Raw genomic sequence first — 17,090 nt, 5'->3', positions numbered from 1 at the left:
ACTTGCTCAAACACTGACCTTATATATATATAATGAGGCACAAGGAAGTGTCATGGTGTTTAATCTAATACTGCATATAAAAACAGATGCTCTTTTCATAATAAGCATGCCTTGTTGCACAGCAATGGTTGAGAAGAAAAAACTAAAAATAACATACACCTGCAGCACAAATGAACACTGGCACAATGCTGATCATGGCATATTACTACGAAAAGTAGAATGGGCAAGCAATGGTTACCAAAAGAATGGAATGGAACGGTCTACCACAAATGAGTGACAAAAAGGAAAGAAAGTACACTTCTTTCCCCAAATTAGTGTGTCCTGCCAAACTCTGCACAACTAACAAAACCAAATGCCAGCCCTAATGGATTACACAATATGGCAGCTTCATGTACCCTCTACTTCTAGGTACAGTATCCTAAACAGTCTGCGAGTGAAAGATAAGAAACTTATCAGCATAAGATGTTGGCCCTCATTCCAACCTCATATGGAAATACAGTACTGAAGTTCTTCCCAGTCCTTCTCACACAATTCACTGCCATTCACTCAACACACCAACGCTTACTTAAAGAAAGATTAAGCACTTAAAACAAGAACATATGCTGCATAGTGAACTTACACCTACAATAAGAAAAGCTTAAATTGTTACAAATGTTTGGATAATAAAATCCTGTATTTTCACAAAGTAGAATACTGGAGAAACTTTACTAGAAAAATTCACATCTGTCTCTTGCATTGGCAGAGAATGCCTTCTCTTTGTGGCACCAATACACTGTACAAGGGCAACAGAGCTGCCCAGTTACATAAACATGCCTCTGCTCCTTCCCTATCCACTGCAAGGAGGTTGATAAACTGCATGAGGCAACTTTAGACTGCAGTTTTCCAGGCTCACATTCAGATAAGCCTAGGGTTGCAACAATAACAAGTGGTTGATAATATTACCCTTAACAGGCATTTACAGTCTACTCTACAGCATGCAGTACTTCGGAAACAGAAAAAGCATGAAAATGAGAGAAATGCAAGTCATGCTAAATTAAATGGATCAAAGAATACAGCTGTGGACATAAAAATTCACTCACAAGTGATAAATAGCTACCAAAAATGAGACTGAGCAATGGCCTCGGAAATCCAGTGATGCAAACTCTGAAGCCCATTAAACTTCCCAGAAGAGTACCGTATGTTAAAGGTTCATAACTGTTCAGCTAAAAAAGTCAAGTGATATTATTAACTGCAAATGTACACATAGGATTGAAGACTAACCACAATACGGGCAATGTGATTATCGAACACTTCCGCCATGACCAGGTTATCTGATGAAGCGAGTCCTGCTTGCCGACACAAAGCTGCCTTCAAGTCACTCACGTAAGATACTTTGCAGAGTGTCAGAAGGTACCGTGTTGGCAGGCTACCACAGCTGCCCACATATGTCACACCTGTGTAAGTGATACATTAGGTAATTGTAATGGGTTATCTTTTACACTACTGTGGGCATCATCATCACTCCAACCCAAATTCCTATTAAAATGAGTGTGACTTAAAAAAGAACATAAATCATCCATACAGGAAATGAACTGAATCACTGACTCTGGCAGTGACCTCTCACCCAATCCATCATTTCTATGACACTTCATGAGAAACTGAACCTAATGGTGCTGCGTGCTTGATAATTCTGAAGCTCACTATGCATTATTCTCTTTTATTCAGCCCAACATTACATCATTATGTTTAGATGAAGGATCCATCCATCATCCAATCCTATGTTGCCCTAAGTGGAGCATGGGAACCAGGGACTAGGCAAGTTGGTCCTGACATTTAGGCTAAGATGAGAGTGACCAGCCTCACTCATTCCTGAGCTGCATTACATGAGCAATAAAACCCCAACTGTCCCTTGGGGACTGGAGCACCTTAATTGCCCACTAAACCACCAGGCATCATAATTTGGTTCTATCGCATACCACCCAGCATAGTAAATGATTTCCTGGTGTACAGGAAACCATTTGGCTGGTCACTCAGTATAGAGTCACCCACAGGCAGAAGGAAGAGGAGAGAAGGAAGGAAAGAAAGACTGAAGAGGGAGTGTACAGTCACCTGTAGGCAGAAGGACAAGGAAAGAATGAAGGAAAGAAAGACAGAAGAGGATGAAAGAAAAGATGGATGGAGGAGAGGAAAGGGCAGACACACGAAGGCAGCACTACTTCGAGTAAGTGGATGGTGAGCGCCCCACCTACCACCACTAAGCACACTTACATATTTGAATTTGATTAGCATAAGGGAGAGGCACGGAGAGTGTCCCAAAGGGGTCGTACTTGACTGAGGTGTGACCACACGCAGAGCACACCAACTGAAGGGCAAAAGAAATACAAAGTAATCTACAACTCACACAAACAACATTACACTCAATATGAACTAGTAGCTTTAGACTACAATAATATACAAGCCTACTTTTGAGATACCCTGAATACAGTACTCAGTAAGGCAATTTTGGGTGTTGGTATCTACTGTATGTACTTAAGAAAATAAATAAATAAATAAATTCCAGTGAAGAAACTGACTTAAGTATTCTTGATTAGAAAATAACATCAGACACCAGTAACGGGAAATACACAGCTGCATAAAAATTTTGGCAACACATACATGATTTGGATGTATAAACTTACAATGCAAAATAATCATACTGAAGTTTGGAGGTAATTGCCATATGATCTTTATATGATATTTAAGCAAATCACCATCATCATCCCAAACCAACTTCCCAAAACAAAATGGGGTAGAGACTCTCTTATCTCAACAAAAAAAAGTAACTAGTAATTCAGGAACTTAAATATCAATGCATGAGATTAAAATTTCTGCAAGAACCTGCAAAAGCAAATTAACATACCGAGCTCTTAAACTGTCCATAAAATGTGTCTACTACAGTGCTTTTAGCATCGCCCACAAAGGTGCGCCAGGAAAGGTCTGCCTGCCTCTGCTCCCCAGAAGAGACTGAGGGCGCTGGGGCCATGTGACCCTCTCCCCCTGAGGTAGAAGTTGAGCTGTCCGCCATCCTCTCCCCCGCCATCACCTGATATTTCTCCAGCTCGTACTGGATATTTTTCTCGTCTAGGCGGATTCGTTTGTTGATAGCCAGTTCATCCCTTTCCTCTCCCTCCTCACAATCTGAGATAGTCTCATCTGCAGTTGGGTGGTAGCCCCGCTTTTCGTGCAGCAGGTTCACCTCCTTTACCCGTTTTGTTCCAGATTTACACAGGTTATCTACACTGTTTTTTAGTCTTGATTTTTCAAACTTGGCATATTTTTCAGAGTCAAATAATAATTCATTATTTGCTGGATTATCTTTCACTAAAACATTCACATTAGAAGTCTTTGTCTCCTTCATAATGTCCTCCAGCTTAACAAGTGTGGCATGAGGCACCTGCCCGAGACACATGCTCTCACTTGACTCCACCTTGTCCCCTCGCGAAGAGATCAAACACAGATTCTTCTCCTGCCTCAATGAATCATGGAGGTTGTTGGAGGTGTGGAGGGGGGAAGAGGAGGATGAGGTATCACAGTGAAGGGCCAAGAGGCGGCTGGGAGGCACCAGGTTGCAGGTGGTGGTGCTGATATCACAGTCAGAGCTATCACACACGTCCCCACCCCCGAGCTGATTGTACCGACGCATGCTCAGACTCCCGCTCACCTCTGCCGGGTCTGATATGTCCGATGTCACGCTCTCAGCATCGTGACAACTGTGGAAGATAGCATCATTACCACAACCATCATTACAATCATCATCATCACTTCAACCTCTTCCTCCCACCTAGGGATGAAGTGAGCTAAAAAAAAAAAAAAAAAAAAAAAAAAAAAAAAAAGTGGGGGGGGGGATGACTAACTGTATGCCTCGTTGTAAGGTGTCAAATACTGATTCACTCATCACCCAGTCCTGCAATCCTAGCTCTACCTCAGAGGCATGACCACTGCACATATATATTGAAGTATAATCAGTCAGGAAGTCCCCCAATGGCCAGAAATATCTGTGAGGAGAGGGAGGCTGACCTTGTGAAATAATCAAGCCTTTTTTAATCAGTTATGAAGTGAAATCTCCCTAAAACTACAAAAATTCAGCAGACAAGGCATGTTAACCTGGTGGTGCCGGCGAGGGAGAGGTCATCACAAGAGGTGTTAATACGTCGTACTTCCTCCGGGATGGGCTGGAGTCGCAGATTAATCAGGTGAGCGTCAACAGAACTGCTAGACACACTGCTCTTGGGAGAAGCTCCGCCACTGTCCAGGCCCACACTTTCCTGCACCACAAGACAATCATCATCATCATCATCATCAACCATCGGTCAAATCACTCCACGTTTCCTCTAAAAGGAATCCCCATACTGAGATTAGCCAAGGTACACTTGATTTTTTTTATGGACTAGGAGCTAAATCAAGTGCTAAAGCCAACTATGGTCCTTTCGCAGCAAGAAGTCCGTTCAGGGTGTGGCAGAAGTTGGGATTTCCCCGAGTGCGACGTTGCCAATTTGACCACCAATTATCGGATTATCACTCTCCCTACCTACCTCCATCCCACCTGTTTCTCTCTCCCTCTCTCTCTCTCTCTCTCTCTCTATATATATATATATATATATATATATTTATTTATTTATAGTGTATATATTTATTATTTATTTTCACCTTTTTTTCCACACCACCTATGAGGTAAAAGTCTAGGCGCATTTTATTTTTAAGAGGTTTCCCCTGTAGGCCTAATCCTCTCTCTGACCCTGGGTCCCTCGCCGACCTCGGCGTGGCAACATGGGAAAAAAGCCCTGCCATGTGTCATAGAATTCATTCAAATCGGTTAAAATTCTAAAACGTGATACTCAATGTACTATATAGCTTCCTTTATTATATACAGAATATAAAAAAACAATTTCAAATAGCACATAGATGGGAAATAGGAGAGAGAGAGGCATGTACTACGGTTGATTTGGCAGCATCGCTAGAGGTGATTCACCAGGTGGGCCCCACCCTGAACAGACTTCTTGCGGTGAAAGGACCATAGTTACTTCTCAACATTTAATGAAACCTGTTATCATTATATCGGCCAAAACTCTCAAGACTTTAAAGTCATGAATCTCTCCAGAACCACAAATGCATAATTATCCATATTCTAATTCCATTACAGGTATTTCATGGGTGTAACTGCTATCAATTATAAAGGCTCTAACAAGCCTGCATGCATCGGCGTTGGTCACCTTGTGGTGGCTCTCCATGCTGCTCAATCACTGGCAGCCTCCTTATTCAGTCCCTTATCCCTGAGGTCACACTATGACCTCATCCTGGATCTTTTCGATCTGCCTCTCACAACCCTACCCCCAACGTTCATACATGTAAGTGAGATCCATGAAAATTAAAATAAATATAAGTGAAACTAATATAAGTGTCCAGCTGAGGACACCATACATCATTTCATAAACCATAAAAATCACAGACCCTCAATCATAATTTAAACTAATATTGCAGTGTATATAAAACTCCCTCAAAAGAAAACCGGGAATCAACTGCTAACACTGTTCAAATAATGGCATCAGTACTGTAAAGAAAAATGCACGTCAAGACAGCATTTACTACATACCAGGTAACACAAAATATCCAATAAATGACCATTTTGAAGGCTCTTCTACTTTACTTGATGTTTTATGATTAGACAATGAACACTTCTTAAATTCAAATCAAATTAAATCAGATGAGGCCACAACTTCAAAACAAAATACCCATGTATGATAATGAGGTTGTCCTTGATGCAAATTATACTTTTTATGGACTGGAAGCTACACCAAATGCCAAAACCAGTTATTTACCATTTCAAGACGTGGTAAGTAATCAATAATTTTATTCTAGCTAATGCTTGCTGTTTTATGCAGCCTATCAGTGGCTTCCTGTCCTCTTGATAATCTAGAAAGATTATGACAAATTTTATATCCATCTCCTGGAGGGGGTGGACATAAAATTTCTGCTTCCTTGTTACCCTATCATACAACATCAGGGTGACACAGAGGCAATATGTTTGTGGCCACTATAAAATTACCTCATGTGAGTCACTGCGTAATTCCAGGGGTTGCTTGAGGAGGTGTGGCAGCTGTGGGGGCGATCCAGGGCAATGTGGTGACTGGGGTGAGGAGGGGCAGTGAGGGGACTGAGGTGGGGAGGGGCTGGAACAGGACCGGTTGCTCCCTCTGCTGCCTCTACTGCTGCTGCTACCGTCATCTACTGACTGCTGAGCTACCCGACCTTTATTGCCACCCCCTCCCCCTCCTGCATCCGTCAGGCACATTTGCTTGCGTAGTGTCTCCAGCAGTAATGTCACAAACTCTTGACAGTCATGCTGCAATAGTGAAAAAGTGTCACTAACATATGAAGTGCAGACAAGATGGGGATTTTCAAATGATGATGTTAATGCAGTTGTATGAAGAAAGAAAAACATTCCAAACCAAATGGAATGATTTGGTGGTAGAAAACAATGTTAAAGTAATGAATGATACAGGAACACATAAATGAATCATGATAAAGCTAAATGGAAATATTTTATGCTTCTCAAGCATCACAGTAAACATACATCATCTAATCAAGTTAAAAAGTATACATATCAAAAATAATCTCCAAGGCTTAAGTCTGTGAGTAATCAAAGCTAAGATAATGTTAAACAGCAAGACTCTTCAACTATAGAATTTCTATGGTACTGGTTAAAATACTAGCTACAATATAATCTGTAATGAATAACTACTACTTTCAGTCATCCAGCCACATAGTACTCTACTGTACATCCAAATGTGATGACAGGTTGGAATGCATTTATGTTGTAGCATCCTTGGATGAAATCAACCACATGCCCAGTAAAGAGAGGTAGTTTGTCAGTTTGAAAACTGTATCAGCTGTTTATTACATGGTACTACCAAACTCCTGGAACTAAAGAGTAACTGGATTAGGATACCTACAAAATGAAAAAGATGTCATGAATTGCTCTAAAAACAAAAAGGACTGTATATAAAAATCCAGCACTCTGCCCCACCTGCCTATAATCCCTAAAGTCCCTCCACTGCTGTCCAAAGGCATCTTTGAAGTCCACTGGGCGGAGGGAGGAGTACTTGCCACACCAGATCTTGTGGGTCAGCTGTGAAAACTGCGCCGCCAGGGAATCCTTGGTTGTGTTGCTGCCGCTGTGGTGGTGGTTGAAGAAGTACTGAAATGAGGAAAAACAATATGGCAGAATGCCTCAATTAGGGTGTGGATAACCAATCTTACAGAAATAGGTACTGTATTATAAAAAGAGTTGCTACAATAAAGAGTAATTTTCTGACAAGTGTGCCTTTCAATAGGAAGCTACTTTTAATGAAGTTTTAAAACAGGCTAATACATGATACTGTACTGAAACTGCTTCTGATCCCTTCAGCATGTTATGTAATAATCAATAAACATGTCGGAACAAGACATGTTAATGATGGATGATGTGGTTACAAAAAACTGAAGGCTTTGGCACCATTACCTACGCTGAACTCAACACTCGGGAGCATGGGAACAGAAACACACAGTAGGGCCACACAGATAACGACAATATCAGTCTGTCCCCAACATCACTATCCATGGGGCAAACTTCTTGCCTAAATAAATCAAGTTAGTCTGGGACTTTTTCAACTACATCTCTATTTTCCATCTTTAACTACAAGTAGAATTTCAACAATATTAAACTATTGTATATTCAACATGCAAGAAGGTTAAACAAACCTACTTTTTATTGGTTCTGAGTGCTGTTTATTGAATGCTGAGTATACTGGTACAGCCTAGCCTACTAGTGGCTCTATTCTCGTTTGTAGTTTACCACACATATATACTCCAGGTTTTTTTTTCCCCCCCATTTCCACCTTCTCCTTTCTCCGACTTTTTGTATTGACCGCCACCATTTTGCCCACCAGTTGGACCCATGCCAGAGGTGGAAGCCATTATATTTAGTGCACATCCACCATAAATGTGGTAAATGTGGCCTAAAAAAAAAAAGGATGGAATGGCATCCTGCGACAAGTGACAATCACCTTGCGCTCAACATCAGGGTTGCCAGGGTCCTGACCCTGGCAACTCTGCCCACCAGCCTGCTAATCTTTGGTGGCCTATTGCTATTCATGCAGCACGTCTCACTATGAGATCGTTACTATCCTGTCGCTATCCACGAAATCACTAAGTAAAATAACGCTATCCGCGCAACCCTACTGTGGTTAGAAATTAGGCTAATAGCTAACCTGAGCAATGGGAGGGGTGTTGACGAGGCACTGTATTCCCGCAGCCATGAAGCATGTGTTGCCAAGGTTACGCAGACCACAGATTCCCCCAACTGCATTCTCATCTGCAATTTTAGAAACCTCATATAGCACTCAGATACAACCATAATGCTTTTTTAAAAAACAACACCTGCACTAACCTGATCCATCCATCCATCCACTATCCAATCCCATGTCGCCCCGTGATGGGCATAGGAACCCAGGACTAGGCAAATTGGTCCTGACATTTAAGATGAGAGTGACCAACATCACTCATCACTGAGTGGCATTATGTGAGCAGTAAAACCCCAATCACCCCTTGGATATAAACCTACACAGGCTCAATCTGACTGGAGTGCCTCAATTACCCACTAAACCACCAGGTGCCATGATCTGGTTATATGATTACCACCCATCATAGTAAATGGTTTCCTGGTGTACAGGAAACCATTTGGCTTGTCACTCAGTGTAAAGTCACTCATAGGCAGAAGAAAGAGGAAAGAATGAAGGAAAGAAAAACAGAAGAGGGAGTGTAAAGTCACCTGTAGGCAGAAGGAAGAGGAATGGTGGAAAGAAAGAGAGAGGAAGTAGGAAAGAAGAGGGGAAAGGGAAGACACCCAAAGCAGCACTACATCGAGTGAGTGGATGGTGAGCACCCCTACCTACCACCTTAATGAATATCAAGCAAATAACTTTGATATCCATAATTTATCTGAAGCTGCCCCCTGTATTATAAAATCCAATGTATTAAAAAATAAAATCTCATTTGAAAGCAAAAGATAGCCAAAGCAACACTCTTAGCCTACCCTACAACATAAGTACCGGTATGATCTATGAAAGTGATGGTATGGAGAGAGGAGGGGAGGGAAGGGGAAGGGAACACAAGGGAAAGAAGAGAAAGGAGAAGAAGAGAGGAAGGGAAAGCAATGATTAGCACAAAGGAGAGGAGGAAAAAAAGTAAAAAATATATACACAGATATATTTACATATATACCGGTAATCCACATAACCCACCCTGCACGTCGCCATAGGATAGTGCAGCAGGCTGGTGGGTGGGACTGTTGAAGGTGGCTGAGGATGGCATGTGTGGCCCATACACTGGCCCCACTCCAAAGTCCCCCGGTTCCAGCCCCGGCATCTCACTCAGACCCGTGGTGTCCACTACATCATTTTGTTCATCCGTCAGCAGCGGGTAACCCAATCCAGGATGAGAGCTGGTGTGGTGAGAACATCATCATCATCACCATTATCATCACACCCCCCTTTTTTTTTTCCACCTAAGAATTACATTATTTAGGGTCACAGAACACCAAAAAACATGAGAGAGAAAGAACTACTCATCAGCATACCCATTTAAAGAGGCCACTACTCATTCAATCCGTTCAAACCCTAGGAATCATAACAAGGACAAGAGTATGATATACATGTCATGTTTGAGTCACGACCATACTTCATCTGTAAGCTTCCATGGTAGTTCCAGTCTATTTGCACATACATTAGACAATGTTGGTCCACAGTTTGTGGATGTGATAGTTGGGTGATTTCCTTAATAGTTAGAATTTTGAGCAATCTAACCTCGTTATTACAAAAATGTATTTTCTATTTTAGTCTTGCTACTACGAGATGCTTATATTCTGCTAAACTGAGGGATCTTGTGAAGGGATTGATGAAGGTTATAGCTAACTCCTCTAGGCTGAAAAGTCATTCCTAAGCTAAACACAATAAAATGGTGGCTTGCTGAACAAAATAAAAAAGATCTCATGGGACTTCTCTAATTTAAAAAGATAGTACAATATGTTAAAATATAGTGTTACTTTGAAGTGTGTCGAAGGTTTTTATTTAAGACTGAGAAGTAAAAAATTTCTTTGATTTTGGAGAAAAGTGTATCAAAAAGTTATGATGTTTCACAGTAAAAAAAAAAAAAAAAAAAAAAACGTGTACCAGAGTGAAAGGATAAAAGAATTGTCAAACTGTACTGAAGGGAAGTACAGGCAGACCCCGAGATACGATACCCCAGCACTGCGATGGGGGTAGATACACCACCCTAACCTGCCGTATTGTGGCCAAACCCAGATATAACGATGGGTTTTGTTTTGTTTTTTAAATCGATTTTGATATTTCGGACTTAATTCTGTGTTTGGGTTGATTTATAAACTGTTTTTTGACTTAGATTAACGTGTTTTAGTCACAGGTGGGGTGAACATTGTCATTTTGAGGTAAAGTTCACCGAGTGATTTTTTCCAGACATTTTTTATGATTTTCAGATTTTATTTTTGGGTCTAGGTGAGTTATGAACTGCTTTTTGGCTTAGTTCTGCTTCTTTTAAAGCTATTTGGGGGTTTAGGTTAGCTAGAAACTTGTTTGGGTGGGTTTTGGACTTGGTTGGGGGAATCCCGTGGCTCAAAAAGCATCCCTATACATGTGAAATCTACCCTGAGATACGATACCCCACCCAGCAATGGGTTTTTACTTAACCAAATGCATTGTTAAAACGGGGTATGCCTGTACTAACAAGATGTGTTACGAGTGGAGGGAGGGATTTTTTCCAGACATTTTTTATGATTTTCAGATTTTATTTTTGGGTCTAGGTGAGTTATGAACTGCTTTTTGGCTTAGTTCTGCTTCTTTTAAAGCTATTTGGGGGTTTGGGTTAGCTAGAAACTTGTTTGGGTGGGTTTTGGACTTGGTTGGGGGAATCCCGTGGCTCAAAAAAGCATCCCTATACATGTGAAATCTACCCTGAGATACGATACCCCACCTAGCGATGGGTTTTTACTTAACCAAATGCATTGTTAAAACGGGGTATGCCTGTACTAACAGGATGCGTTACGAGTGGAGGGAGTGTTGGACTGCTGTCTCGCCTAAATCACTGCTGTTGCTTTTAATGTTGTTATTGCCCTAGTGAACTACAAGCTACAGTTGGCCTGCTAATGCAGTCCACCATCCTCCTCTCAGGGGACTGGAAAGGAACTGATGGAAGTCTGTATAATTGGGCAGTGGAACTTCTGGTAATACTGTTGTCACCATGTAAAGGTGTCCCTCTCCATCACCATCTTTTCAAAATGCAGTCAGACACTACTGCCATGTCAGAGAGAAGGGTATTAATAAGTTTGTGTCTTATCTGTGTGCATCAAGCACTTGTTATGAAACAATTGTCAAGAGAATTGTCTTACGTGGAAAAAAAAAAATGCAATGTCGAAATGAAAATTCAGTTACCGTACAGTATGTCAAAAAGCTGCTATGCCTCAGAAGTGTGAACAAGATATCTCAAACAATCTCACCCTGCCTTAGGTAAAAACTTTCTGTCCATATCAGTCCACCTACCCTTGTACAGTACACTGATAATCCTCAGTCTCAATCCAATTCCCATATGATGCTTCACTTCATGCTAATGCAAACTTCTGCACACACTTTCTATACTGGTACCTTATTCTGACTCACATAAACCATTCAATTCATCCTAAGTCCATACTCCATACTCAATACACAGTATACATCAATCTTAACCAGATATACCATACCATACCTAAAGCCCTTTATGCCAACCAAGCTTCTCCATTCCAACTGTACCTTATCCATGTTGATGTGATAGCTGAAACATCAGAGTGGTCTGGTGGCTGTGTCTCTATGCTGGGTGGGCCACCTTCCTCGTCTTCCTCTTCTTCATCCAGCCCACCACCCAGGGGGGAGTCTCGGTCCAAGTCCAAACTGGTCACTGGCGATGATACTACACCCTCCTCTGTGAGTGTCAGCAGTATTGGTTAGACACTGACAACACTAGAGCAGTCCTAGCATGTTACAGCACTGATGATGTAAAGCAGTTTACACCGATACAAATGAGCACAACACTAGTGATTTTAAAGTAAAATGATATAAATGAAAACAGGTACCAGTACTTAACTGCTGACAGAAATGTTACAATTACCCTATTTACTGTTTGCACTCTGTTCATTGCAGGATATTAAGTTAAAGCTAAACTAAACCCCTGCAGCTGTCTACAAGCAATATTACTAAATCTGGATGCACAGTAAAGCATTACAGCTTTAAACTCTGAATGACCAGATTAATAGCTACCCGGTACTGAACTAGCTGCAGGGTGATATATTAAATGGTAATAAAGGGCTACTTATGACTGCTATAAATAAGAAATACTTTAGTAACTTTCATGTTCTATCACAAGGTGTTAAAGATAACTGAATTCACCCTTACTTACATATCTTTCTAGGTATCGTACATTCAGAAGTCAAGATTGCCTTATCCACTTTGTACTGTATCTTCATGTAAATTAACCAACGAAATCTCAAATCAGAAAATTAGGAAAATGATTCCTGGTAAACCAACATCCCTACTTTACCCACTCACTCCGGGGGTGGCTCTTTCCTAAGCTGGAATGAATTTTCTGAAAACAGATATCACTGTACACAAGGTTAAAACCAAGCAAGTGGGTATGGGGAAAAGAGTGCAAGCAGTAAATAAACAAAAGCAGCTGTCAGGAAAGAAAAGTGTGAATGATCAAATGAAGCAGTAATATACCAGGTAGCTATGTGAAGGCTACTGATGGAGGTGGAGGGCAAGGAAGAATCAGAAGAAAGGGGAAGATTATGCATACCGCTATATGGATGTGGAAACAAAAGTACAATGCTGAAAGAAGAGTGAGAATAATCACAAGAAGAGGCAATATACCAGGTAAGTGTGCAACAGTGAATGGGATGTGGTGATGGGCAAGGACAGAGCTACTGGGATGGGTCAGAGACATAAGGTTGTGGGAAAGAAACATGAGCCTCAACATGGAAAGAAAAATGTGAGAAGTGTGAAAGACTAAACAGACAATCTGGGTGCCAGGCGATGGTGAAGTAGATGATGACTAATGGTGGTGGATTGGAATGGAAGAGAGAACAGGAAAGGAGTATGGGAATGGAACAGAAGCACCAGCAAGGAAAGAGGAGTGAATAACTGAACACAGATGCATCATACCAGGTGAGTGTGCTGCAGTGGAAGGTTGGTGGTGGAGGTGGTGCGCAGGGTACGAGCAGAGGACTGGAGAGGGCATGTCTGGTTCCCCTGGGTCCTCCTCCTCCTCTGCCACACTCTCCCCTGGTGCTGGGCTGGTCAGGAGCCAGTGCTGAGTCCGATCCTCACCTCCAGACATCTGCGAAGACATATTATGTTATATACATTATATGGCATGTGCTGTACACCCAAGGGAAGTTCTACATTTTACACTTGCCCACAAGTCTGAACTTCTAACTGTGCGATACGTGCTAGGAAAGCAGTAGCCTGGCACTCCCATATCTGGTAACTGTACCGTTATGAAGGAGGGGGGAGGTAACAGGAAACAGAGATAGAACAGCTGATAGCTTCTATCCATCCTCCTCCCATTCCCACTCCTTTCACAGTGTTACCACATAATCAAACAGCTGAGCAAGTGTATAACATGGAGTTTTTCATGAATTTACATACCGGGTATTGCACCAAAATTTAGGCAAGCAAGCACATCAATAAAATCTGGGCTTAAATATCCAACTAAAAAAGTACAAAGTAGTTACCTGAAGTTTAACTTAACTCACTCCTGAATAATCCTCATCCCTACTTTCAACCAAGTATTTTCAACTATGTAAAATGAGAAACCATAGAGGATGAATTAAACAGAAAAGGCTATGCCACTGAACAAAAAAATAAAAATATAAACTAAATGATTCAAAGTCAATGTCTACCATGTCTGAAATCTATATCTACTCGTTGTCTACAAAACATGGAAGTACCATAATAACCGTGACACCAGATTAAGTTTCAATTATAAATATACACTGTATATTTATAACACCAGTACTAACAGTTCTTGCCTTGCTGAAGTAGTCTGAGCTGAAGTGAAAATTAGTATGTATGAACTGCGTTACTGTACTACAAGTTCTCCTTGAGAGAGGAAAGCATGCTCTGTTAGGTCAAAAGAGCATTTGTCTTAGTAGTGGAGATAAGAGAGTGACGTAAGCACATCACAAAGGAGACCAGTGTGACATCAAAACAAATAATCCTTTGACTACCTCCCTGAACACAAAACTGAAGTAAAAAGAATTCTATGCACAGTGGCCATTACTGTAATGGTAGGTGATACCGGTACATAACATTAACCTAATTTCTTACAACATTATTCTGGCTAAATACCAAGCATCAGCATTTTACAGTACACTGTAATCATCATCATTAAGCATTTATATACTGGTATATATATATATATATATATATATATATATATATATATATATATATAAAACTGAGTAGTCTGGGAAAAAATAACAGTTGTACGGTACTTGTTGCCCAGGCCCATTTAAACATGAACTTGGTAAGATTATATGCTGAAGTTCCCCTTCCCCAGCATGCCACTTCCCTCCTTTTGGGGGACTGGGAAGGGATTGAGGGAAACATATAACTGGGCTGATTATACTGGTGCTGCCATGTGAATATGTAACTCTACAGCACCAACAATAATATACGGTATAGGAAACTTTAAGAACTGAATGGGAAATGTTCTAGTGAGGAACCTGGGTACCTTAATGGTACAAAGAACTTGAAAAGTAGTAATGAAGAATGGAATATCAGAGGTAGCCAGAAATGGAGGCTTAGGTAATGGTATGGGAAAACTTAAAACTAATATATGGGAATTATATAGTATATATGAGAGAATGTGAGAAACTGAATGGGGAAATCTGGTTATGATACTGACACACCTAATAAACCTGGAAAACTTAATGCAAAATGGGATGGTACTTTGAAATCTGAAAACACAGTTGCTAATGAAGAGCGTGGGAAAAGGTGGTGAAACCTAGATAGTACAGTACTGTAATGGGAAACCTGGGTAATGGTCCGGGGAAACACAAGAAACAGTAAAGAACACTCCTGAAACTATAATTGGGAACTCTAAAGACATAGGGAACCTGAGTTGTGGTATATAATCGAGAATGTGGGGAGAAAAAGGGGGAAAACTTCTGATATACCATCATCTTGGGGTACATGGGTAACGGTACAGGGTTAGCTCAGAAACATTAATGGGAGATGCAGGAACTGGTAAAGGGAAATACACTGGAGCTTTAGGGATATACCTACTATATATGGCCTGGGAAACATAATGGTAAATATGGGAAATGAGTTACCAAGATACTAATTAGGATTCACAAAAGTAACTTAGTCAGCAAAGTGCAATATTCCATAACAAAAGTAATGTATTATGACTAGGAACTAGGAAATTCATATACCAGTAACATGAGGAACTTTAATATGTTTCAGTTAAACACAGCAAATATGAAACAGTAAAGCACTGGCATATAAATTAATTACCAAGCTAGAGAGGAGAAAGACTTATATATCATGAGTGAGATAGATGGCTGAAATGAAAACTAGGTGCAGGGATGTTAGCTGGAACTAAAGAATGAACAGCTGTTGAGTTAGGATAGGCCTACATGTACATGAATATACTTCATCAATGGCAATGGAACTCCAAGCACTAGGAAAACACACCATTTCTGAGATACAGTACAGTACTGATTAGCTAAAATATGTCAACAGTCATGAAAAATGCAATAAAGCCCCGTAAGAAGACCATTTCCGTTCAGACTTTTATTTCTCTCATGTAAATAAATCTAAACTCCAGCAACCTACTGTAGTGTTAAGAAAGGTTGATTAATCATGAATTATTCAGTGCCAACTAAACTAATCTATCTCAGTGAAATATGGGAAAATATAGTCTACCACATTACTACAAAAACCTTAATAACAAAAATGCACTTGACAAAAACTAGATCTATGGTAATATTACTCCAGGAAGTACAGTAGAATGGAGAAATATTAACACTTCTAATAACAGAATTTTCTACACTTTTACCAAACACAACTCCTCACACAGTTCTCTGTCCTAAACCTGAAGCACGTGAGTCCTGAATTTCTTTTCCCATTGTGGCACTTGTCTGAACGTATGTCAACCCAACCCACCCAAATATAGAAACCCACCTTCCTTTCTATATATGGGGAAATTACGGCACAATACCTATGGGTCTCTTTTAAGACAATGAGAAATGGGGTAAATGAGGGAGTATGGGGAGGGAAGGAGAAGAAAATAGGTGTGTGAGCCAGCTGAGGTGTGGTAAACACTTATGGAGGTCAAAATCAAAACAAAGACCATCACTTCCACTTCCTTAACCCCACTTCGCTCACTACGGGCTCCTTATGCCCTCCATTCTAATCTACACTTCAATAGGGCCTTACCTTGCATAACTGAAGTCTGGTATAACCACACACAAAGCTGATAACAATAGCGATACAAGATAAAATAAGGCCGGTACCAGCCCTACGTCCTCACTCCGCTTCAACGCGCATGCGCATAAGTATTTGCTAATTTTCCGATGGAATATGTTGATGACTCGCCAAGTATTCTACCCTTACGAACATAGTATATTCGCATCAAAACTTTTTTATAATACACAGATAATATCTGTAACGCAGTTCAGAGAGGCTCAAACTGAGCAATGTAAAAAATGTTTCAAAGTGAAACGCGCTCATCTTTGTTTGGAAACGAGGCGGTCGCCGTGATTGCAGGGAGATTGAGATCTGAATTTAGCATTATCACATAATTCTTTTCATGTTAGTACTTACAAAAGCTTAACAAAGACATCCGAGTTGCAAGATGCACTGCATTAAATGTTACTCAAGGTCTTCTTTTTCTCATGCGTCTGTTCGCAACCGCAGTGTGTGTGTGTGTGTGTGTGTGTGTGTGTGTGCAAGGATTTAGGGGGGCGTAAGCCCCCTTTTTCTCATTCT

At 40.7% G+C, this 17,090-nt stretch overlaps 1 protein-coding gene across 1 annotated transcript in view; it reads right to left on the bottom strand.

Moving 5' to 3' along the window:
* LOC145402624 (uncharacterized) overlaps positions 1–16,591 on the bottom strand; it is a 28,990-nt gene extending 12,399 nt beyond the window's left edge. The window contains exons 1-11 of the mRNA XM_080274617.1: positions 16,539–16,591; positions 13,257–13,431; positions 11,853–12,021; positions 9,297–9,496; positions 8,265–8,368; positions 7,043–7,213; positions 6,062–6,358; positions 4,123–4,283; positions 2,879–3,728; positions 2,248–2,341; positions 1,261–1,433 (exon numbers count right to left, since the gene is read on the bottom strand). Of these exons, the coding sequence (XP_080130743.1) occupies positions 1,261–1,433; positions 2,248–2,341; positions 2,879–3,728; positions 4,123–4,283; positions 6,062–6,358; positions 7,043–7,213; positions 8,265–8,368; positions 9,297–9,496; positions 11,853–12,021; positions 13,257–13,431 (2,394 nt within the window). The 5' untranslated portion in view covers positions 16,539–16,591. The remainder of the gene's footprint in view (positions 1–1,260; positions 1,434–2,247; positions 2,342–2,878; positions 3,729–4,122; positions 4,284–6,061; positions 6,359–7,042; positions 7,214–8,264; positions 8,369–9,296; positions 9,497–11,852; positions 12,022–13,256; positions 13,432–16,538) is intronic.
* Positions 16,592–17,090: the final 499 nt, after the last annotated feature.

This window comes from Coenobita brevimanus, chromosome 58, assembly GCF_032717465.1.
Source record: "Coenobita brevimanus isolate Jiangsu-jjx chromosome 58, ASM3271746v2, whole genome shotgun sequence".
Classification (NCBI taxonomy): Eukaryota; Metazoa; Arthropoda; class Malacostraca; order Decapoda; family Coenobitidae; genus Coenobita; species Coenobita brevimanus.
The sequence above is the reverse complement of the archived record's forward strand: the minus strand, read 5'-3'. Positions and strand labels throughout refer to the sequence as shown.